The sequence below is a fragment of the Oryza glaberrima genome, chromosome 4, assembly GCF_000147395.1.
Source record: "Oryza glaberrima chromosome 4, OglaRS2, whole genome shotgun sequence".
In the NCBI taxonomy this organism is placed as follows: domain Eukaryota; kingdom Viridiplantae; phylum Streptophyta; class Magnoliopsida; order Poales; family Poaceae; genus Oryza; species Oryza glaberrima.
This window is the reverse complement of record NC_068329.1, coordinates 3,231,618-3,255,560: the sequence shown is the minus strand read 5'-3', so window position 1 is coordinate 3,255,560 and position 23,943 is coordinate 3,231,618. Positions and strand designations below refer to the sequence as shown.

At 38.9% G+C, this 23,943-nt stretch overlaps 3 protein-coding genes across 4 annotated transcripts; 2 read left to right on the top strand and 1 right to left on the bottom strand.

Moving 5' to 3' along the window:
* Positions 1-283: 283 nt before the first annotated feature.
* On the top strand, positions 284-5,446 carry LOC127769820 (uncharacterized). Its single transcript, XM_052295477.1, has 4 exons — positions 284-407; positions 531-636; positions 1,587-4,689; positions 5,042-5,446. The coding sequence occupies exons 2-3, from the start codon at positions 625-627 to the stop codon at positions 4,644-4,646; spliced, it is 3,072 nt and encodes a 1,023-aa protein (XP_052151437.1). The 5' UTR covers positions 284-407; positions 531-624; the 3' UTR covers positions 4,647-4,689; positions 5,042-5,446.
* An 8,064-nt stretch (positions 5,447-13,510) lies between these two features.
* On the top strand, positions 13,511-19,132 carry LOC127770310 (bifunctional L-3-cyanoalanine synthase/cysteine synthase 2, mitochondrial). Its single transcript, XM_052295972.1, has 10 exons — positions 13,511-13,809; positions 14,043-14,152; positions 15,237-15,294; positions 15,610-15,873; positions 17,515-17,652; positions 17,902-17,953; positions 18,084-18,163; positions 18,384-18,443; positions 18,662-18,742; positions 18,834-19,132. Exons 1-10 carry the CDS (start codon positions 13,618-13,620, stop codon positions 18,930-18,932), a joined length of 1,134 nt encoding a protein of 377 aa, XP_052151932.1. The 5' UTR covers positions 13,511-13,617; the 3' UTR covers positions 18,933-19,132.
* Positions 19,133-19,254: 122 nt separating this feature from the next.
* LOC127770311 (uncharacterized) lies at positions 19,255-23,943 on the bottom strand. Of its 2 annotated transcripts, XR_008016929.1 has the most exons (5): positions 23,594-23,943; positions 23,433-23,508; positions 23,151-23,316; positions 21,416-21,710; positions 19,255-20,979 (listed from the first exon to the last, which is right to left on the bottom strand). XR_008016929.1 is itself a non-coding variant. In XM_052295973.1 (4 exons), exons 1-4 carry the CDS (start codon positions 23,736-23,738, stop codon positions 21,603-21,605), a joined length of 495 nt encoding a protein of 164 aa, XP_052151933.1. In that variant the 5' UTR covers positions 23,739-23,943; the 3' UTR covers positions 20,994-21,602. The 2 variants fall into 2 exon arrangements, 1 of the variants encoding a protein (XP_052151933.1); XM_052295973.1 differs by lacking the exon at positions 19,255-20,979 and having other exon boundaries at positions 20,994-21,710.

Here is a 23,943-nt window from a genome sequence, read left to right as displayed (position 1 = left end):
GTTGTTTGATAGGCTAAGTTCCTAATTTAAAAAGGCTGCATATATCCGGTTGGATGTAGAGGCCGGGTAAAATATATCGTTCTCTACAAAAATAAAAAATCGATTGAGCTCTTTTTTATTATTTTCTCCTACCTTTCATCTTTATTCGTTAGGTGTGTCCCAAGCAAAGAGCAAAGCATTGGATATATTCCTTTATGAAAAGCAATGCCAAAACGAAACATGAAGATAGCACAAATGAATAGCTACACTACGCATCAAAGTGCTTATTTAATTCAGATGTGCAGCTAGGTAGTTCCCTGGCCTTGAAGATCAATTGTTCATCACCATTTTTGCTTTGCGACACCGTACGTCCATGTTGCCCCAAACAACTCCGCTTAATTTGCATTGACGATCACTTCTGCCACCAGGTACTAAATTAATTATTTCTTGCAGTTTTTGTTTCTTTTTCTTCTCAACGATAGGCATTTGGATTAACACGCCGGTTCATCCATGGCCATCTTGAATAAAACTTAATTAATTTGTTATTGCAGGGGAAGTGGAGATCCATCTCGATCGATCGATAGATATGGGTTAGATTTGTTTTGTGGAGCTTCTTTTACTTGTCCTTGGAGACAGGAATTCATCATGCCTCGGAAGGTTTTTTTTTTTGTTCTTCCTCAGAATGCAGCAGATACATACATTGTATTGTTAATTATACAGTTTAATTCTATATGCTTTCGAAACAATGATCGATTTGCGTGTGCGCACTCGGAGGGATGATTGTGTGCATATTGTGAGTGCCAGTGTTTGTACCGTGTTTCTTAAAAAAACATTGACCAGTTGGCAGTTCTATTATCAACTGTTGGTAGTGATGAACAGGAAAATATATAGTGGAAACTACATATGTAGTGAGACCTGAAAACTACCGTTTGATCGAAAAATAGACGTCTGAGATTCGTCCAATCATCAAAGTAAAAGTTTTACTCACAAATTCACTCATGAGTAAAAATTACTCATGGTGATGAGGACGAATCTCAAATGTCCATTTTTTATCCAACGGTAGTTTACAAATTTTCACTACATATGTTATATGTTGTTTGCACTACATATTTTCCTCCTGTGATGCTGTACAGTGCCTATATACAGACATCGTCTCGTTTTTTCCCTTTAATAGGTAATTAATTAAGCAATTATTATTTATTAGCTTAAGTAGTCAGCGTGCACAGTAAAAACAATTTATAGAGGAGATGTTTCAGCTAATAATTAAATTAACCTAATCGCCGCATCCTTTAGTTATCTCTGATGATGATGTGCGCCCGGGTGTTTTTGTTTCTGTGCATGCATGTATGATCACAAATATGGCTGGTTAATTATTTGTGTAAACCAGGAAAAAAAAATGTATCATAGTACCTTTCTGATGGATCTGCACCTTTTTAAATAACGAACAATCTATAGATATTTGATTATTAAAAAAACAATCTATAGATATGCTATATAAACCTAAACTAAACATTAGTAGCTAGTATAACAGACTAAGAATTACTTATGTATTATTTGCGGTCAGGGAGTGAGAGTGACATCAACTAATCAATCGGCATATAATGCAGCGCTTTCATGCGACTAGTGTTGAGGAGGCGGTAAAAGTACTAATCCCTTACTTGGAGGATACCAGCAGTGCTGCACATAAGTCCATCTACTTTGACGGATGGAGAGATGGAGTGGCTGCTTCTGCGGTGCTCAGAGCGATAGCAGAAAATCCAGCACCATCTCTGAGGAAGAAATTTGACAGGATTATCCATGTTGACTGCTCGAGATGGAAGAACCCAAGGCAACTGCAAAGAGCGATCGCTGATCAACTCAACCTTCCTCAGCATGTAATGGACTTGTTTGATAGGCAGGATGAGGAGGATGATTTCAACGGGGTTGAAGAAAGCTCCAGAGCTGAGATAGCAGATATCAGAAGGGAAATCTATAGAACCTTTATGGACCTCACTTGTTTGTTGATTCTGAACAATGGAAGTGATCACACGCTTGATATAGCCAGTTTTGGCTTCCCCCTAAATGATTGGTATAATCTTAGAGATAATAGATTGCTTTGGACCTTCAGAGGGAGGCTAAGACTCAATCCAAAAATTGCACATAATGTGGACAGTTCACACCTCAATCTTTTTGTTCCTTATTATTATTCAACTGAAATTCGGAAGGTTTTATTAGCAAGAGAAGCTGAAGAAATCACTCAATACTCAGGTGAGCTCCACCTTGATGGCACCAAAGCTGCAGAATGTTGCTTGTATCTATTGTCTCTGAATTATAGGGGTGGCCACATCATGGACTACAACTGGGCAACCCATGCCTGCAACTATTGGGTTTGCGATGGAATAATAACAGTACAAGAAGAAAAAGGAGGAGGTAGCCTACAGGAGGACCAAGCATGGGAACTTGCTGCTGCTCTGCATCAGGAGATACATCTAGAGGACTACTCATCTAACACAGCGCCTGATTTTGGTTATGCTTTGCATACTCCCCCAAATCGATGGATTTTGGTCACCCAGGAGTCTGACATGAAAAACAAACCAACTCTAGATACAACGTCCTTGTTCATTGCATTCAGAAATATAGTACTGTTACCGGATGACATGTTCCATCAAGCAAACAAAGTCCAAGTACTGAGATTGTGCAACTGTGCCTTCAACTTTTCGTCACCTCCTTTCCATTGCTGCCACAACTTAAGATTTCTTGGCCTGGATAAATGCCAAGATCATCGAACACAAGAAGCTGGAGAGGATAAGAGCAACAATAGTTCAGCACTGGAGATTTTTCAGAGGCTATGGGTATTAGACATATGCTACATAGATTGGGAGCTGCCTTTCCCTACAGAGAGTACAAGAGAGCAGCAAATGGCAATGAACATTAGGGAGGTACATATAAACAAGGGAAGGATTTGGCGCAGAAATTTTGCATGGCGGCGATTGAAGAACCTTCGAAAGCTTCGAGTAATTGAGCCTACACACCCTTGGGGTAACAAAGGGGAAATAGATGAGTTTGCTGACATGCTGAAGCTGGAGATCCTTGACCTGTCTAAGAATACTATGATACAAGTTTTGCCAAGCCTATGTGGTGCCAGTAGCCTCAAAACACTGATCCTAGATGATTGTGTTGTGCTGGAACAAGTTGGCCCCCAGGGACTTCCTCCTTGGCTTGAATCATTCAGCTTTGCTTCAAGAGAAGGAAACAAAGCTAAAATCTCATCTATCTCCTTGGCTGGTTGCTCGAGCTTGGTGAGCTTCACATTACGTGGGCCATTGCAAAACCTTAGGGGATTGGACCTCTCTGGCACAATGATAAAAATGCTTGACCTTCGAGATGTACAAGACTCATGTATTGGACAAATAATTCTTCTACGGTGTGAGAAGCTACGCACCATATTATGGCCAGAGAAGGGATTCCCAAACCTAAGCATGCTACACATAGATTCATTGGTTTGCCATGTAGAAACAGAACACCAGCAAGCATATGCAACCATGATGGATTTTAGATTTGCTCAATCCTTGGTGTTAAGCAATCACAAGTTCTGTTGGAACTGCAATAAGACCCATATAAATATATGCAACTCTTCTACCCCGAAAGAGACAACACCAAAAAAGAAGACAATGAGCTATTACAGCGCTCAAAAAGTAGTTGGTTCACCTCTACACATGCCAATAGTCACCACCACTCAACCTGTTGTTTGCTACAAGGATGTCAACTTGGCCATGATATCTACTATTGATCTAGAAGGCAGCAGTGCACCACTGCATGAGCCACTAGACATCCATGTAGAGATCGGAGAGGGAATAAGCTATGCTAATGTTGCCAGTGAACAAGCATTGAGTGCAGTATCATTTATGATGAACAAGGCCGAGTCTTTGCACGTACATGACAATTTTTCAATCACCAGTGTTAACCCTAAACACGTGATTTTGACAGGGGATAAGGAAATTACATGGGGTTGTCTAAAGTGGTGCCACATTGAGAGATGTCACAAGTTGAACACTGTCTTCTCTACCGATTATACTACTTACGTCTACTTTAAAACACTGGAGGCATTTTCGGCAGCTGAGCTCATGATGGCAAATTGTATTTGGAGCAGAGGAAGGATAACCCCTGTTTGGGACCATAAAACGTTTGCAAAACTAAGGAGTATACACTTATACTATTGTCCGAGGCTCACGTTTGTGTTTCCACTATCATGGCCTGCTCTAGACTCACACTTGCCCAGCTTGGAGACTCTCCACATCGTCTACTGCAGTGAACTCAGACAGATCTTCCCCGTGGAGGCAGTTGCTCTAGAGGATCAACCAAGAGTAGGTGTGCTGAAATTCCCAAAGCTGAAGCACATCCACCTGCATGATGTCCCCAAGCTGCATCAGATATGCGAAATCAGCAGGATGGTTGCTCCTGTGCTCGAGACAATCAGTGTGAGGGGATGCTGGAGCCTCAAGCGCATCCCCGCCATTGGCAGCGGCCACCGCAGTCAGCACAGTCGCCCAATCGTGGACTGCGAGAAGAACTGGTGGGAGAAGCTGGAATGGGAGGGGATGAATGTTGGCCATTACCCCTCCCTCTTTGAGCCTCGCCACTCGATGTACTACAAGAAGGCTCTACCCAGATGCTCTGTTCTCCGGTGAGGCAACCTGCAGACGATGTATCAACTGCTGCTCATTTGTTAAGGTACACATGAATGAAATGCAATAGCATTCACTACCTTCTCTAGTATTTGTTTTCTCCATGTTAATTCATCTATGTATGTATGTATGTATGTATGTATGTATGTATGTATGTATAGTATACATTACATTAATTATCACCGGCAAATTAATAAAAGCTACTCCTACTATCCACCTGCTTTAATTTGCAGTACCTTCATGCTAACTGCTAGTTCAAATGCAGCTGATAAAAAAAAAATGGAGCACATCGATATGATGTATACTAAATTGTCAGAAATATGTCTCTGGGAAGTATTAGTTGGGTTCATATATATGATTCTCTAATCACTTGTATACTTCTTGCATTGCATCGGTAGATTTACTGATGGATCAACCAAGGTGTCTGCCTGCTTTCTTCCGTCTCGCTGCAGTGGTTTCGAGTGTTTGCTTGTTTTCTGAAGAATAAATTGGTGCATCATGTGCTTGCAGCATGCACCTCTGAGTTGTATATATTGTTGTGTGCTTGCATACTAAGTTAATTAATTCGCGTGTGTGTCTCTCAGGGGAGTGACGCAGAACCATCTGTGTGTGTGTGTGAATTTATTGATTGTCGATGTATGTGCTTGAAATAAGATGCATGGTCTGATGGGCCTGTGGTGTGCCTACCACTAGTTCCCAGAAGTTCATGGTGTGACAGTGTGTAATTGCAAACGAATGGACATAAATTAAATATTGATGCTGCATCGTGGTGATGCTGCAACAAATGTATTGTGTGATCTACATGTGGACTACTGATTTGATTGTTTAATTCTAACATCTGTTAATATATTTTCCTGGCATATGTATGGATTGGAGTGACTAGATAAGCTTAGATGGCTGCATTTGCATAGCCATCAAAACGAAACAACTTCGGTGATTTAGTTAATTGCAATTTAATCATGTGAGGATATATGAGGTTTTTGAGCCAACATTGCTTCCTATATGTGTTATTACTTACAACTTGATCCTGCTTGTGAATTCTACAATAGAAAATTTTATACCTGTAAAAAAGAGCACCTCTAACTACAGTGGGTTATAACCATGTGTTTTATCCCAGTTAAATAAGTAATTACGGGTCTATAATTTGCGCTGGCATTGTACCAATTGTATGTGGCTTCCAAGCAAGCTAACCAAAGTGTACTTTTTTGAATAATGATCCGACCATAGTATTGCAACGGATATATACTAGAAAATCAACGCACCATTTGGCGTGCCCAATAATTTAAAACTCGTATGTGTTGTTAAGGACTTATGGAATATAAAAGGTTCCAATAAGACTCTTAGATCATGCTAGATATAAAAGACTCAGTTATGTTAGAGTTTGTGTTTAATATGCATATAAAGTCGGTTACAGTTTAGATTTGGAGTTCAACTAGGTGCAGGAATAGAGTAAGAGTTGGACTCTATCCTAATCTCTCTCTTAAATAGAGGGCGAACATGTTGTAACCGTATGGTGACTTAGCAATATAGGCGAGAGGTAACAGCTGTCGGCAGGGGTCGACCGAGGGTTGTTGTAACTCTGATACACTGTAATTATGTTGGATCAGGGAGGAGCTCCTGTAATCAATGCCTAGATATGTAGGCTACTGTTACATTGTCAAATATCGTGCCTCATTGTTGTTATTAGTCTTGGATCTTCTATGGCGTTTCTTTCGCATTTGGTTTCCGATGTGAAATTCGGGTTGGTTTTATAACACGTTAGTGGTATTCTTACCATAATATACAAATATTTTGTACAATAGATAGAAGATAGTATTGTTATTAAGATATTATTTTTGGATACTTTTAATTTGAGATGAACTTATGTAAATAATTCATTATGGATTTCATTTCATTATATTTATTCAAGTTGAATTGAATTTATATTTTAAAAATTTCTAAGGTATTTAAATATATCTAACTTTTTTGGGGAAAATATGATTTATTTGAAAAGACTATCATATCTTAATTATAGAAGAGTTATTAGTTTTCTTTTAAATGTATGCTTCGTTAGCCATGACGGTCTATTAGACGGAATCTTTTTATTTATATATTTAGTTTTTTATAAAATACAGAAATATCTTTTTTCCAAAAATTAAAGTAATATACTCGTAATGTTCCTTGGGAGGACGTTTTCCAAAAATCGAGAAAGGCTTTAATTTTTTTTTTTTTTTGCATTTACACATTTTTCATTGGTTTTAAATGTAAAAAACTAATAATGCTTATTTGACACTGAATAATTTTAAATGAATAGGTGATAAACTAAAAGGTTGTAGACCTGCTTAAGCTCTACAACTTTTATATAAAATTTGTCTGCATCGGAGGTTGTTTGAAATGTAGATATGAGAATTAGTAAAAATAAATTTTAAATTTTCTTTGATGAATATTCAGACTCCTAAACGATCTTAAAGGAAAGTTGTTAACTAGATGATCTCCTCGAGCTCTACAATTTTGATGCAAAGTTTGATTTCATCTTATTTAATGTGACATATCTGTAAATTTTAAAAAAAACGAAATTAGCAAGTTGTGCTGAGAATTTTGCATTTAAGCTCTCTCTTGCTCTCTCAGAGTATGATTTTTTTTTAAAAAAATAACACACTCCCGAAAGATGTTATGGTATATTTCTGTAATTTTTTAGTACAAAATTTCTAGTTTTTCTACAAACTTTTTCTAGTATCAAATTTGGACTTCACTGCCACAAAAGAGCACACATCAGTGCCCCTCATCAGTACCGGTTTGACAAAATCCGGCACTGATGATGGTTTTCAACCCAAAAAACAAGTTCGCCGGCATTGATCAGGAGACATCAGTGCCGGTCTTATAATCATCCCGCACTGATTGTTCAACGACACATTAGTGCCAGTCTTGCCACTAACTGGCACTAATGAGTGATACATGAGTGACGGGTCTTACTATTTGGAGCGAGATGAATGGACTTTTGGCAGGAAAATACATCAGTGCCGCCAGGTCTTTGGAATACTCAGCATTGATGCCAATCAGATCAGTGTCAGGTATTCTAATGACCCGGCACCCTAATCATATTAGTGCTAATTTTAGATATATGAACTTAACTTTTTCATACAAACTCGGATTGTGACAAAGTTTATATAATAATTGTAACTCTCGATAAGATTATGATTTTGTAGCTGACAACCTTTTCATTTGAGATTTTTTAGATACTCAAATTCAAAATTTAAATCTCGTTTAAGAAGGCTCAAAAGAAAAAAAAATATTCATTTGCCAACAAGATTGATATGCAGGTGAGTTGGTAAGGATAGGTGTTTGTGGGGGAGATGTCTTGAGTTTGAATCCTTGCAATGGCAAAAATTATATACAACTTGCAAAAATATATATTAGTGGTTGGGGCTTTGTATATACATGAGTAAAGATGGTAGGAGTATTCAAAAATATTTTTTAGCCTAAATTTTGAATTTGGCTCCGTATTATCAGTGCCGGGTTTAGCCCACACCCGGCATAGATGAACCCATATCAGTGTCGAGTCTACAAATACCCAGCACAGATGTGCCCACATCAGTGCCGAGTTTAGAGAATACCTGGCACATATGAGTATATCCAGATTCTACCTAGGTACTTCTAAGTACATCTGTGCAGGGTTGGGACCTGGCACTGATGAGAGGGGGTCATCAATGGCGAAAATTTTGTGCCGGGTCTATTTCCAGCACTGATGCCAATTACGAACCGGCACTGATGTTATTTTCTGTAGTAGTACTTGTATTTTTTTTCTTTGGGATTTCTAAACATGTTCATATACCTCGAACAACATAGAGAAATTAAGTATGGACTAATGACATATTTATGGAGCTTCTGACGACTACAACTTCACTACAAATCAAAAGTACCCAAATAATCTAGTATTTCTTATAGATTGTGAATCTCTATGGATGTAAAAGTCATAATAGTGATGGACGCAACTTTAAAATATAGATGGGGTGGCATCTAGCAAAGAGCTAGACCTAATTAAATAATGATACAACGATAAAAATCATAGTCACCGGTTCACGGCACCAGCAGCAACGCACAACACGAACATTGAGCAAGTTAACAGCGGAAATTAGTAGTCGAACAAACGTCATAGTCAGTAGGCAAGGCAGTAAGCGTAGTCACGAAGATGAGATACGATGGATGCCTTATGCCATGAATTAGGGATGAAAATGATTGAACACAAAATCATTTATTTAAAAACAAATTTATAAGCATATGGGAATATTCATATTTTAAAATATTCATTTCACTCCCCAGGACTATTTCATTGGATCCCTTAACCGCTAATATATATTTTGCACATCTGACCCCTAAACTATTGAAAATGGTTTGCTTTGCTACTTAATAGCATTTCTCTTCTTTGTTTCTCTTTATACAAGTCATATTTTAAGCAAATATTTTCTAGGCCATAAATGACATCATTATCAAAGCTTCAAAATATTTTAAAAATAAGCGCTTCAAAGCATATGTAAATAGTGACAAAATTAAAAAAATATTAAGAGGTAGGTCATAATGGATCTATCAATCATACCAAATTTTTGTGCAAATATAACTTATATATGACTTATATGAAGAGAGATTATAAAAAAAGAGAAATGTTGTTAGGCAGTAAGGGGAACCGCTTTCAATAGTTCAAGGGTATAAAACGAGATAAAAAATTATTTCAGGTTTTATGTGCTTCACCAAATAGCTCAGGAGAGTAAAGTGGATTTTTTTATATATTTACCAATTTAACTATTCACTGTAGATTGTAATATGTCCTAAAGAAATAAAAAAATCAAATTTTATGTATGACCAAAATTAGAAATGGTCAAAATGGTACTGCTTATATAGAAATAATACTCATTTGGTCACAAATTTTCATAAATGTTTTAATCCCTACTTAAAATACGTAATTTATCTGATTATTTAATAGTGGGCTCATGACTAATGTGCTAGAAACAAGATTAAAAATGAGGTTTAAGGGTGTCAGGTGACGTGCACCGTAGCTGGGCCGACCAACCCACCCTACCCAGAGAGTATGTCCACCACTATTTAAGGAAACAAATTATAGCATATCCATAAGTTGTTTTTGCTAGCTTCTCCGGACTTTTACCAACTGAATTTCTTTCTCGGAATTTAAAGCTTCCAAATATACCTAAATCAACATTGAACATGGAGAAATCAAAGTTCAGTACATACAGCCGCCGGTCCATATTTTTCTATCCTCTTTTCACTTGATTATAGTGTGCAATGAACGAGGCCACGAACCTACCTACCTACCGCTGCTCAACGTTGGGCAGAGGCCAGATTCTTTCCATCTACCCTTTTTTTTCCGCATGCATGTCTCCGGCAGTATGGAGGCCACATGCACAACGCAACACCCATGTGAGTTTTGATTAGTAAAGGGGGCTTCATTACAAAAGTTGTTAGCTTAATTAAGCAACATCAAAGAGCAAATATATTTAAATATAGGGTGTGGTGAAGTAATTTTGATTTACTAATTACTAATACAACTTTGAGATGATATATGATTGGAGTGAATTGTAATTTAGGCATGTAAACATATTGGAATTAATGTTTAGTATTAAGTCAATAATGTAAATGAGATTTGAATGCTTTTGAGGCCACATTTATAGAACGTACGATGAGTGCTTATTTACATCGATGCTACACGTTGGAGTAGAAAAAAGAGCTATAGTGAATGGAAATTTTCACACGATATTCCTTTGAAATTATAGGGAGCGAAGAAAATTTGCTACGTTTTTTTCTTAACTCCGTTCCTACAAACTAAATGGACAAATAGTATTGGTTATTCTTAGGATTGTAAGATTCTTGTTTCTATATTCTTATTATTTGTGAACCGAGATAATTACAAACATATATAGCAAGTAATAATAACTAAGAAAGATTCCAGCTGTGATTCGCCGCCACTCAAAACCAAATCAACAACGGCTCAATCATCAGCTACAGCTATCATGAATATAATTGGTCAGCATATTAGCAGCCGGACAGGAAGGATCCCCACGAGACAACCCAGTGTTCGCTACAACCTTTTAGAGTTTGTATAGAAATTGGTTTGATTCGAGCCGAAATTGAGAAAAAATTGTATTGCAATTTGCAAAGAAGCTTAACTTTTCTATAAAAAAAGAATTTTGTTTTGACTAAAGAAATATAGCAATTCATTTTTTAAAGAAAAAGAGAGTGTTTTAATGGTTCTTAGATAGACACGGAAAGATACACTTAATTTATGGTGCCGCCAATTATACCTTAAGCTCGGGAAACAATAAGTAGTCAAAAAAATCATACCGTAAATTTAGTTCATGAAAACCCATAAAAACTCTCTGAAAAATATTGCTCCCTCGGTTTCTTTTTTATGGCGTTTATTCAACATCGTACATTTTATGATGAAGGGAGTATATTTAATTCCATAACCTCTACTAGCAAATGTATTTTTCCAAACACCTAGGTTTTATTTTTTTCGTGGTGAAAAAAAAATCATGCTTTTACTGCTTGTAAAAATAGCGAGACACCTTATAAGTCTTAAGTCTAGTCTCTCATGTGAAAATCGATTTTTACATGTGGGGTATAAAGAGGTCTACCTTCAGAAATTAATATGTGTATTTTTCACGTATTGAACGTTAGTTCAAGTATATTTTCAAATATGTTTTTTTCAGTAGCGAACGCTATATTTTTCTTAGGTTCAATAACAAATGGATAAGGTCTAAGCTGATCTTTTTCATTTCCACCCACAAGATGCTTGACAAAAACAGTTGTGCAAGACTTAAAAAAAACAACACTGAAAAATAAAAGGCCAAAAAAGTAATTGATGAGTAAAACTTTTATGTCTATGTTAGAGATTTCAAAGTTAATGCTAAAAATAAAATACGATAAAAAAAATCAAATTTCACTCTAAATTTAGTATTCAAAATTTTAATTTTAGCTATTTCCGTGCGGTGGGAATCAGTTTTCGCGTGCGGATCTTCCACCCGTATGGAACGAGGTGTCTGCGAAAATACGATTTTTCGTGTGGGTGACGCACCCGCACGTGAAAATAAAAAATCGAAACAAAAAAATCGAACCCTAATCCAGCGACCACCGCCGCTGTCACCACCGTCGTCATCGCTGCCTTGCCCGAGGCTCGCCGCTGTCATCCCCGCGGTCGCCAGAGACGAATCCGGCCTCCCCGCAGTGACAGGCGATGAATCCAGCCTCCCCGCGGTGGCCGGCGATAGATCCAGCCTCCCCGCGGTTGCCGGCGACGAATCCGGCCTCCCTACGGTGGCAGGCGACAGATCCGGCCTCTCCGCGGTGGCCGGCGAAGGATCCGGCCTCCCCGTGGTCACCGACGATGGATCCGGCCTCCCCATGGTGGCCGGCGACGGATCCGCTCCGCCACCACCACCCTAGCCGATATCGCCACGCACTTGTCTATGCCGTCGCTGCCTTCGCCGCTCTAACCGATGCCGCCGCCCTAGCCGAGGCCGCCGCTGTCACCGGGGTTGGGAGATGGGAGGAGGAGGAGGAGGAGGAGGAAGAGGAGAGGTATAAGGAGTGGGAGATGGGGGAGTGGGAGGAGTCGAGAGTGAGATGGGAGGAGAGGGAGATGGGAAGAGATGGGTAAGCGTGGGATGGGCGGTGACGGCGGGATTAAAAAGGTGTGTGGCTATTTTCGTATGCGCCAGTGAAAATTGATTTTTCCGTGCAGTCCTTTTAAAGAGCCGCACGTGAAAATGGAGCACGATTTTTGCAGACGCAACCACTTACGATCCGTCTGCAATCTAAAATGAGTCCCGTCTAGAAAAATCGAAAATCATTCGTGTACTAGTGATTGAGCTCCAAATTATCGTGGAATAGAGTTCTACGGTGTGTTTGAGAGGAAGAATTAGAGATTTCTTCTTCGTGCACGAAAAACAAACTAGCTAGCGTATTAGCGCATCATTAGAGCCCCCTTTGAATCGCAGGATTGAGAAAACGTAGGAATAGGAAAAACATAGGATTTGGATAGGAATGCAAGTGTAAAACAGAGGATTGCAAAATGCAGGAAAAACATAGAAATGACCATTTGATTGAACCGCAGGAAAAACACAGGAATTGAATGAGAGAGATAGACTCAAAGGAAAGTTACCAAGAGGTTGAAGCTCTTTCTAAATTTCCTCTAAAATCTCTATAGGATTGTCCATTCCATAGGAATTTCAAAGGATTGGATAGGATTCAATCCTTTGTTTCAAAGGGCTTTATAGAAAATTTTCCTATAGGATTGAAATCCTCCAAAATTCTTATGTTTTTCCTCCAATTCAAAGGGGCCCTTAATTAGAAATGAGCTAAAAAACTTAAAAGTGAATTAATATAATCTTTTAAAGCAACTTTCCTATATAAACTTATTAAAAAAATACATCATTTAACCGTTTGAAAAACATACGCATGAAAATCGAGAGAATAGAAGTTAGGAAAGTGAAAAGAAAAAGAATACACCCTAAGGTTGCTTTCAGACCGGAAGAAAGATAAGAAAAGATGTTTGTTTTCCGTGAACACACCCTGGCGGTGTTTTTAAAAAAACAAAAATTGTTTTAAAAAATCATATTAATTTATTTTTTAATGCGCTAATGACTCATCTTATTTTACATATCTTCTAGATATTCTCTTTTCCTCTCCTCTCAAATACACTCTATATCTAATTTCGAAATCTTAAAAAGAATATATATATATATATATATATATATATATATATATATATAACCCACCAAAATAACATGTCCACATCCAGTGACAGCAACACCCATTATAAATAAACAAAGCCACATAATATATTCTTTTAATATATCATCTCCTCTCTTCTGAATTCCGGGGCTTCCGGCGCCACATAATAAATAAACAAAGCCAGACAGCAGCATCGCCATTGAGCCACAGCACCGCCGGCAGTGACCAACAGCAACCAATCAGCAAATCAGCAATGGAGAGGGCTCTGATGAGCCTCATGAGGCGGCGCTCCCTCCTCCAGAGCGGCGGACGAGCACCGCCGGCGATGGCCGCCGACGCCGGTGGCTCACCATTCTTCTCCACCCTGCAGCAAGCAGCCGCCGCAGACCCGGTCCAGTCGCCTGGCATCCTGCCAGGGCTCAAGATCAGGGACTCTGCGTCACAGGTGATTTAACTAATTACTAGTATTTCCTTCTTGCTTTTTTCTTTTAATTTAATCTTGTGATTGTTATCAAGAACAGATTTTTACCATCCATGCATGTTGTCCAGAAGGGAAAAAAATGATTTTCTTTTGCCCCCAAACACATTTTAGAAAATCTTGAATCAGTTGCATGTTCTGGCTTAGTACGGAGTAGTGTTTATTATTTTAATTTCGTTTTTTTTTCTATTTTATTCCAGCTGATTGGGAGGACACCCATGGTTTACCTGAACAAGGTCACTGAAGGATGTGGGGCCCGGATTGCTGCTAAGCTCGAGTTCTTGCAGCCGTCCTTCAGCGTCAAGGACAGGTGACTAATTAATTAGTAATTAAGTACCTGATGTATCTACTTTTGCCTTGATTACTACTTATCATTAGCACCAACTTCATTCACTGCTCATTTGGAATGATAACAATCATTGAACAGCTAATGTAATCGCCATGGCTTGCATGTCCTTTTCTCTCTGTCGTCTTGTAGCCATTTTTGTGATATTTTGATTGGGACCTGATATTTTTCAGTGGCTGGAATTATAAGTTTATCCTTAGATAGCATGTTGGGAAAGCAGCAAGGTTTCTTTCAGACAATAGTCAGGCTCGTGCTCTTGTCTGTCTGAAATATCTGAATGTGACAGATATACTGTGGACCTATGTTTGGTGAGGATTAAGTCCAGATTAGTGCCACTTTTTTATTGGACAAGTTCGATTTTGTAAGCTCTAGGTCTCCACCCGACAGAAAGGGGATGTATTCGTTCACTACTTTTACTTTGTCAGTTCGTCTAGACTAATTTAAACACATAATGCTTTAAAACCAAACTAAGTACTCCCTCCCTCCGTTTCAAATTATTTATCGTTCTAGATTTATCATACTTATGTTTGTTTCATTAGTTTTTAAAAGTTTGTGTAGTTAAACATGTGAATTATATTATGACAGTATTTCTTATGGCAAATCTAAAAAGTAAATCTTATGATGTTAAACTATGTTTATAAAAATTGATGATAAAAATTAAAAAGTTTGATTTAAGACAATCATAGAACGAGGAATAATTTGAAAACAGAGGGAGTATTTGAGGCTTTGACTCAAGGCCACACCATCTATCTATTTCACTACCAGGATTTTAATATGGTCTTGCACAATATTATTGGTTCTGTAGAATAGTTGGTTACCATAGTTCATAGCCTTCTAAAATATGACAAATTACATGGTCTTAACTCTTAAGGATGATAGTATCAACAGTTATTCACCATAAAATCAGAATATGCACAGATGAAGGAAGAAAACGAGAAGTTGACTAATTATAAATATGATTTTTTTTTTCTTATGCATTAGCCACACATGGGTATATAAATTAATTACTGAGCTTGAATTTTTTTTTTTTTGGTGTGGTGTAATGCAGACCAGCAATTTCAATGTTGGAAGATGCTGAAAAGAAGGGGTTGATCACCCCAGGCAAGGTCAGTGATCTAATTCTTTTGAACAATTAAACTCATTAAGTACAGAGATTGACCACTGAAATGAAGCTATACTAACAAATTGTGATCACAGTACCATGTTTAAGTTAAATTCATATTTATGTAGCATTAAAATTTTGAGAAAAGTCTTTCACAGTGCTAGCATGGGCTGTTCAGTTCATGACCTGGATAATGCAGGGGCATTTTGCTTCAAGAAAAACGATTGAACATTGCTATGAAACAAAATCAAACACACCTTCACCTGGATTTTATGACATCTAAGTTCTAACCAAAAATGACAAATCTCCTGTTGAACAGACCACACTGATCGAGCCCACATCAGGGAACATGGGTATTGGCCTGGCATTCATGGCTGCTCTTAAAGGGTATGAACTCATACTCACAATGCCTTCATACACCAGCCTTGAGAGGAGGGTGACCATGAGGGCCTTCGGCGCAAAACTCGTCCTTACCGACCCAACAAAAGGTATGGGAGGCACGGTGAGGAAGGCCGCCGAGCTGTATGAGAACCATCCTAGCGCGTTCATGCTGCAGCAGTTTGAGAATCCTGCAAATGTCAAGGTAAAGTCTTCTATTCTTCAATGCAAAAATCTGCACGCAGTAATACTTGTTGTAATCTTTGATGAAATGCGAAATCTTGGTTTTGGTCAATCCTGCAAATTCTTGCTGCAAGATGATATATGTTTATAGACCAAGATTATGTGCGTAGATCTTCCCATGTGAGCGAACTAAAGCTCAATTCAGTCATATAAGTTTCATTTTTTTAGATAATGGAAGCTTTATTTAGACTCAGTGAATTACAATCAAGATGATATAATCAAACTGAGTCACCCCCGGCCTCTGCATAAAATGCACACAGCCAAAAAAGAAGAAAGAAACAACTAGAACATCTCCCAAGCACAAAAGTTTAACAGAAACATATATCTTAGTGGCTATCAATCCGTAGGCTAGACCGCCACCCATGCTCCTGGGTAAAAAACTCCTGTGCCACCTGGTCCAAACGTCGAGATACCACCATAATAGTATCCCGCAGTCCCGGTTGGTGGAGGATAGCCCAGGTACGTAGACACCGGGTAGCTAAGGTGACAACCTGCAAAGGAGAAGACACCATCTTGTTATCAAAAATTACTCCATTCCTGCTTAGCCAAATGGACCAACACAGAGCTGTTGCACCCATCAAAAGCAGATTCCTCATTTCTTTGGGGACACATGATAGCCAACTCCCAAACATATGACTAACATTGCGAGGAGGTTTCAGATTAGAAGCCAAATGAATTACAGACCACACCAAGCGAGATAAGCGGCACTGAAAGAATAAATGTTGGATAGTTTCATCCTTGTGACAGAAACAACATGTCTTGCTGCCTTTCCAATTTCTCTTAGCAAGGTTGTCCTTGGTGAGAATTACGCCCCGACGTAAATACCAAAGGAAGATTTTAACTTTTAGGGGTACTTTCACCTTCCAAATCCGTCTATTGATATTCGGAACCCCGGTATGTGTTAGAGCTAGATAATGAGATTTGACCGAGAAGACCCTATTCGGGGTGAGGTTCCAGTGAAACTCATCTTGCTCCTGTACCAGAACCAAATCAGCTATGCGAGGCAATAGGTTATGCCAAGCAGCTAGTTTTGCACCAATTAAATCCCGTCGCCATGAAAAGCACAGAGGATTGGTTTGGAAAATCTATGCGATAGTCGACTGTTTATGCCTATGTTATAGAGACAAGGATACTGTTCTCTTAACGAGGCATTGCCCAACCATTTGTCTTCCCAGAACCTAACTTGGGAGCCGTCCCTAATCTTGAAGGATCCAAAACGGAAAAAATCATGTTTGACCTTCATAAGACTAGCCCAAAAATGTGAATCCCCCGCTTTCCAATAGGCTTGAGATAAAGGTTGTGATCCCAAATATTTATTGCGTAGCAGTTGTTGCCATATTCCATCGGTGGTAAGTAGTTTGTATAACCACTTACTAATCAATGGTTTATTCTTTATCTCGAGGTCATGAATTCCTAGCCCCCCCCTTGTTCTTTGGGACGACAAATAATGTCCCACTTAGCAAGCCGGTATTTCTTCTTATGTCCATTCCCTTGCCAATAAAACCTAGATCGAAGGTAATCAAGTTTTTTAAGTTTCATATTCTGGAGTAAGTATGATACTTCAATTGCTATTGTTTCTGATTTGTGTTGATCAAAATTGAAGGTACACTATGAGACAACTGGTCCAGAAATCTGGGAGGATACACTTGGGCAGGTTGATATTTTTGTCATGGGAATCGGGAGCGGCGGCACTGTCACTGGTGTTGGCAAGTATCTTAAGGAGAAGAACCCCAATGCAAAGGTACTAAAACAAAACAAAGGCCTGTTCACTTTGATGCCATTTTCAAACCTTACCAAATTTTGGTAATGTTGCCAAAAAAAATGGCTATATTTAGTTTGCTACCAAATTTTGGTAACTATATAAGAAATCATGCCAAAATTTTGGTAATGCCAAAATTTGGTAAGGTTTTTTTTTTCATCAAAGTGAACAGGCCCAAAAAATAACTCCAGATATATGTGTGAAATTAATGCCATTTGTGTGTGTATGCAGATCTATGGAGTTGAACCTGCTGAAGCAAATGTTTTGAATGGTGGCAAACCAGGTAAGATCTAGCTCTCAGGAAGATTTATCCCCCTTTTTTTTTAGATAATGAAGATTTATCCTTTTGTAGTAGGTAATTAATTACTTATCATTTCACTTGTCATAATGTTGTTCACTGAACCGAATTGCAGGTCCTCACCTCATCACTGGAAATGGAGTGGGATTTAAGCCGGAAATTTTGGATATGGATATAATGGAAAAGGTTCTTGAGGTAAATGAATTTAGGTTCACTTCTTTTCTGAGTACATTATGAGAAATATCCAGAGTCTTACTGGCTAGCACCACAAGTCAATGGGCTAAGCTAGCCTAGGTTCGAGACTCACCTCCTCCTTAATACCATCGATTCCTTTCTTTCGTATCCAGCTTTTCTTTTTTTTACATTATACTATATAGGCAATACTAAGTTGCTAAGTAAAACTGGCATATTGTAGGTGAAAGGTGAGGATGCTGTTAAGATGGCTCGAGAATTGGCACTGAAGGAGGGTCTTCTGGTAAGTGTCAGAATATATTCGTTTCTTGTATGTTCAGTCAGTGCTCAATGTCAGTAATGTCAGAAAATAAAAAATCATGCAATAAAAAAATCGATATTCGAATATAGAAGATTTTTCTTAGCTCTGCAAGAATGTTGGTTAATGTGGAATTGAATGGCGATGCACAATTGCACTCAATTAACTGTTACTGGAATCTATAACTTTTTTTTTTGTTGCAGGTTGGAATATCATCAGGAGCTAACACAGTTGCTGCTCTTGAACTAGCAAAGAAGCCAGAAAACAAAGGGAAGCTCATTGTGGTATGTCACACATATCCTATTTGTGCACCATTAATTGCAAAGTTAACATGAATAAATTTCAGAAAACCAACCAATGCGACTTTTTTTTCAGACTGTTCTTCCGAGTTTAGGGGAGAGATACCTGTCATCTGCATTGTTTGAGGAATTGAGAGCGGAGGCTGAGGCCATGCAGCCAGTGCCAGTGGACTAACTTGGATAATCAACCTAGCATTGAGTATTTGATGAACGAAATTGCTATACTCTAAATAAATTTTCAATTTGTACTTTAATTCCCCATTACAAATTATGTATCTTCAGATTGTGCTGTCACTGAACTATATAGATGGACTCTCTCTATGTAATTCCACATTTATCAGAATAACCTATGATCTCCCTCTCCTTTCTTTTTAAGTTCGAGTTTCTATTTTCCAATTTTAATGGAACAGGTTAAAAATGTAACAAAGATATCCATCTAACTATCTGCAACTCTTCGGCCCCCAAAAAATACAGAACTCAAAAAGGAGATGATAACTATGAGGATATCAACTTGGACATGATAGTCATTGAGCATCCTGATTATGCCAATAGTGTAGCACCATTTGGAGATTGGAGAGGGAGTAAGCCATGCTAATGTGGCCAATGAACAAGTGTTGAGTGCCGTAGCGATTCTGATGAACAGGGTCGATTCGTTGCATCTGCATGACAATTCTTCTATCACCAATGTCAATCCTAAACACATGTTGCTGTCAGGAGATAGAAGAAGTTAGATGGCTTCGTCTAAAGTGGTGCTGCATTGATAGATGTCACAAGTTGGACACTGTCTTTGTCACCGATCATGCTTACTAGCGCTTTAGATCAGTGGAGGCATTTTCAGCAGCTGAGCTCATGATGGCTACTTGTGTTTGGAGCAGAGGAAGGATGAACACAGCTGAGCACATAATTTCCTTTGCAAAACTGGGGAGCATACACCTGGGAGATGTTTGCCCATTTGTGAAGGTACACCTGAATATATAGCCCAACATTCTCTGTTGTTTTTCTCCTTAGTTCCATGTATGCATTGTCCACAATATCATCTGCAAATAAGTACTATCTATATGTAGTATCCACCTGCAGCACCTCTGCTAATGGCTAGTTAAAATGCAACTAATTAAAAATGAATCATATCGGCTTATAGTAAATTGTTATTATATCTCTATGGCAATTGTTTAGTTGTGTTCCTTGATATGATCCACTAATCACGTGATCACCTCTGTAGATTTCCAGAACTCCATGGTGTGAGACTTAGTTCCAAAAGACTGGAGAATGGAGATAAATTATATACGTGATTGATGCGGCATCCTGCTAATGCCGCAACAAATGTTTCTAAGGATGCACTTGCATAGCCTTTGAACAGAAAACAACTTTAGTGATTCAGTTAATTGGAACTTAATTGTTTGAGGATATGGTGATGTCCCTCTCTGACATTTCTACTGCAAGTAAAAGGGGTGTGAAATGCTATGATACAACCTGGACCAAATTACCTGCTCAATGAAACCCATTGTTATGTCTAAGCCAAAAAGAAAGCAGAAATCTACAATTAAAGGCACACTATAGGCTGTGAATTAAATAGGTTAAATTTTATAAAGCAAGCATTCATCACTGAACAGAAGCAAAAATATTTACCGTGATATCATATATAGAACAAAGTCGACGGGAATAGTATATCCACCTTTTTTATATCATATTCTTGAAGAAGCCTTTAAAGCATTGGCTACTTGTTAAAGATAACTACAGAACACGTACAGAGATATCTATAAGGTGAACAATGAAACCAAAGTTTTAGGTAACAAGGCAGAAAAGAATGCATCTATTGAACAGCACGACACTCGTATAGAATTTCGATATGTTAGGAAATGTAGACAAATCTAGATTGCTTGGAGAACACTTGCCAACTCATATAAAGAAGGAAAATTAAAGCTGCAGATCCAGGCTTTTCAGTCTGCAAATTTTACCCTAGTCATGATATAGGCAAAGATTCTCATTTTATTTCCTTTCTATGAATGGGATAAAACTTATAATATTTTATAAGCACTATAAAGTTTGACTTTAGTTCGATTGATAATAGCTCGCTTAGTTTAATTTCAAAAAGAATTTGAAGGTTTTTTAAGGGCTGGATGAAACAATTATGGTTTTCTTTTAACAAAAGAGAAGAATTGTATAATTACCTGAGAACCTGGTAAGTCCAATTAAAAATTCCAACAACATGACGATCTGCAGGGCTGGAAAAGAAAGATGATCCCACAATTATTTTAAAGAATCCCTAATAACAAAATACATAATTTTCTGGCCTAAATAAAGCCGAGTTAGTAAAGAAGCAAAACTGATGCCTTGAAGTCAGAATGAAGTAAAGCAACACCAAAGAAAGCACATTACATCATGGTGCGAGAGAGAGAATTTGATTTGGAATTTGTTCCAGTTCATTCCTGCTTTAGTAAGCAGGTGTCATGTGTGTTTTGCTAAGTGAAGGTGATTGAAAAATTGCTACAGTGCTCATTTTAAATAGCAATACTTGTTTCTGCTTTCCAACCGCAACAGGTGACAGATCATAATAAATTTGAACTGAAGATGTCAATGATTCCTCTCTCCAATGAAATTTGCAATATTTCAGCATTGCATCGTTCATATCTAAGGGCTGCAAGAAGCAAAACTTCTAACCATGCATTCTGCAACGAACTCTGGAAGGAGAATCAACTTCAGTGCCATTAGGAATGAAATTCCCAATGACCATGACATTCTTACTTCACTGTCTTTGATAGTACAATTAATCTTGAGGCTTCTGAACCTGTATCCTACTCCAGTTGGGGAAAAACTGTATTAGCCAACCTAACAAGAGATTCAAAAGTCATTGCTGCATTACTCTTCCTTCTGGCATCTTTCTCTCAACTGGGCCAATTCTATTTGGTGGCCAGACTATGTGTGTGACCCTCCCCTGCATCAGACCGAGAGGAATCTGCAGATTACAAAACCCAAGATGTTCAGTACCAAAAGAAAAGATGCCAATAAATTTATTTTGCTGTAGTGCAACCCAACTACTAGTATTTAACATCAAGAAAGTTGAGTGCTACCAGTAGTTTCTGGTAATTCCATTACAGGGGGAAGCAAAACCAGCAAATGGTTAAACAGCACAAAATCAAGAGGCCTTGATACATATCCTGTCTATCTGACTTCACATTTGGATTTAAGGCTCAATTAAAGCAATACTAACAGACGATGTGCAAGAAAAAAAATGTTACTATTAGAAAGCATAGACAGCATATGGTAACGATCAAATCATATGGCAATACGATTCTTGCATTATAATGATATATAAAACGAAAAGAAATCAGTATTATGGATAACAAATTTTAAACTGCAGGTCGACTGCGGTTTATCAATGCTGTCATTGAGTACATGAACACGATAACATACATAAACATAATAGGCCAGATGATACTACCTCCATCCCAAAATATGGGCAAAATCCCTTATATTTTAGGATGGATGCAGTTTCTTTTTCTGAATTAGTGTTGTCGATGAGCAGGACAGTCCTGACCAAACAGCCCAGGTTTTTTCTTAATGATTTACTCACTGTGTAGACTTTGGTGATTACAGAGTTACAGTACGTAGTAATTTCCATAAAAAATGTTAACATGCTTCTTCTAATTAGGCCTAACTAGAGCCTTCAGAAAAAGGAATGTGTAGGTAGTATTTTACTAGTCTATAATAAGGCCAACTCAGTTTACAAGCTATTTGAAAATCGAAGGAATTATTGAAGAATTATACTCTTTCCTTGTCCTTTAAGCTTATATTATTCAAAGTAGGCATTATGTCTTCTCAGTCTATTTTTTTACAAAAAAGTAATTCTGGCTGTCAACCTGGAACCATTAATCTATATAAATCATTGTCCCATTCCCCATGTATATAAGTTGAAACTACAATACACAAGGACGCGCAAAGGCATAACAATGCTTTGGAATGCTCTGATTTATAATACACAGGGATTTGACTTGTTCATATCCAGTGCAAAACACACCAAGTAGGTAAACAGCAGCCAAGTCGGAGAAGCTTTTCATCTTGTATAGGAGTCTATGGTGATGAACTGAGCTATTATCTATTATTATAGAACCAATACCCACTAGCAGCACCCTAAATGCACCATCGAAATTTTGCGACCGAAGCTATTAGCCGGTAATCTTTTAAACATCCCCGCAGATCCACTTAAGTAGCCATACATATCGGCAACAAGTGCACACCACAGTTAAAGCAATGCCAGCAGCATTGGTTTATACACAGTTGTTACAACACATATCCTTTTCATGACATTTGAAGCTTTAAACAGTGCCTAAGTAAGGTAGCGCAAAATCAGTAACTAATTTTTTTTGCATGTAATGTAAGCAATATAATCTCTTACAGGGCCATAGCTTCGCGAGTCCCAGCTGACGTCAGGATTATCCCCTTCCACCCAGCAGTGCCCCACGGGTATCTGCCGGATCTCCTGAGCCGCCGGCACCTGGATCCAGTCGCCGGGCAACGCGATCAACCTCTTCACCACCAAGCTCCGGTGCTCCGTCGGCGACCTATCAGAAAAAAATCACACAAAACAATTCAAGATCCAGAAAAAGAACAAACAAACCATCCCCAAGAACTCACTCGGGGGTGACAGCGGGCGGCAGCGGCAGAGGCGAGAGCTCACCGGAAGACGACGACGTCGCCGCGGGACAATCCGTAGCGGGCGTCGAGGCAGAGCCGGCTCACCAGCGCGCGGTCACCTGCGACGCGAGCAAAACGCGGCCAAGTGAAGCGCGCGCGCCGAAGCTCTAGGTGGCGGGGGGACATTCTTGGGGTTGGGGTTACCTTGTTGGGGCTCCAAGGTGGGGTTCATGGAGGTGCCACGCACGGTGACGACGGAGGCGTACCGGTCGTTGACGGTGACGCCGACGAGGGTTCCGGCGACGCAGTTCCTCAGGATCGACCGGAGGAGGGGCCATGGCCCTGCCATGGCCGAGGAGGAGGAGGAGGAGTGGGTCGTGTGCCTACCAGCCCGATGATGGCGCCACCACCTTCGATTCTGCGACGGCGGCGGCGGCGGCGGCGGCGGCGCGGCGGCTCAGAGTGGCGAGCTTGCGGCGGCGCGTTTTGGCGTATATTTTTACTGGTTTGTGATGTGCAAAGAAAGAAACCTAGGAGTAATTTGTTTCACTTGC

What these genes read in the sequence shown, in the direction of transcription:
- LOC127770310 (XM_052295972.1), top strand. Translation starts at nt 13,618, where the DNA reads ATGGAGAGGGCTCTGATGAGCCTCATGAGGCGGCGCTCCCTCCTCCAG. An exon ending in TCAGGGACTCTGCGTCACAG is followed by an intron (nt 13,810 to 14,042) that starts GTGATTTAACTA and finishes ATTTTATTCCAG; the next exon opens with CTGATTGGGAGGACACCCAT. An exon ending in TAATGGAAAAGGTTCTTGAG is followed by an intron (nt 18,164 to 18,383) that starts GTAAATGAATTT and finishes GGCATATTGTAG; the next exon opens with GTGAAAGGTGAGGATGCTGT.
- LOC127770311 (XM_052295973.1), bottom strand. Translation starts at nt 23,738, where the DNA reads ATGGCAGGGCCATGGCCCCTCCTCCGGTCGATCCTGAGGAACTGCGTC. An exon ending in CACCTTGGAGCCCCAACAAG is followed by an intron (nt 23,509 to 23,593) that starts GTAACCCCAACC and finishes CTCGCGTCGCAG; the next exon opens with GTGACCGCGCGCTGGTGAGC. An exon ending in GGCGACGTCGTCGTCTTCCG is followed by an intron (nt 23,317 to 23,432) that starts GTGAGCTCTCGC and finishes TTTTTCTGATAG; the next exon opens with GTCGCCGACGGAGCACCGGA.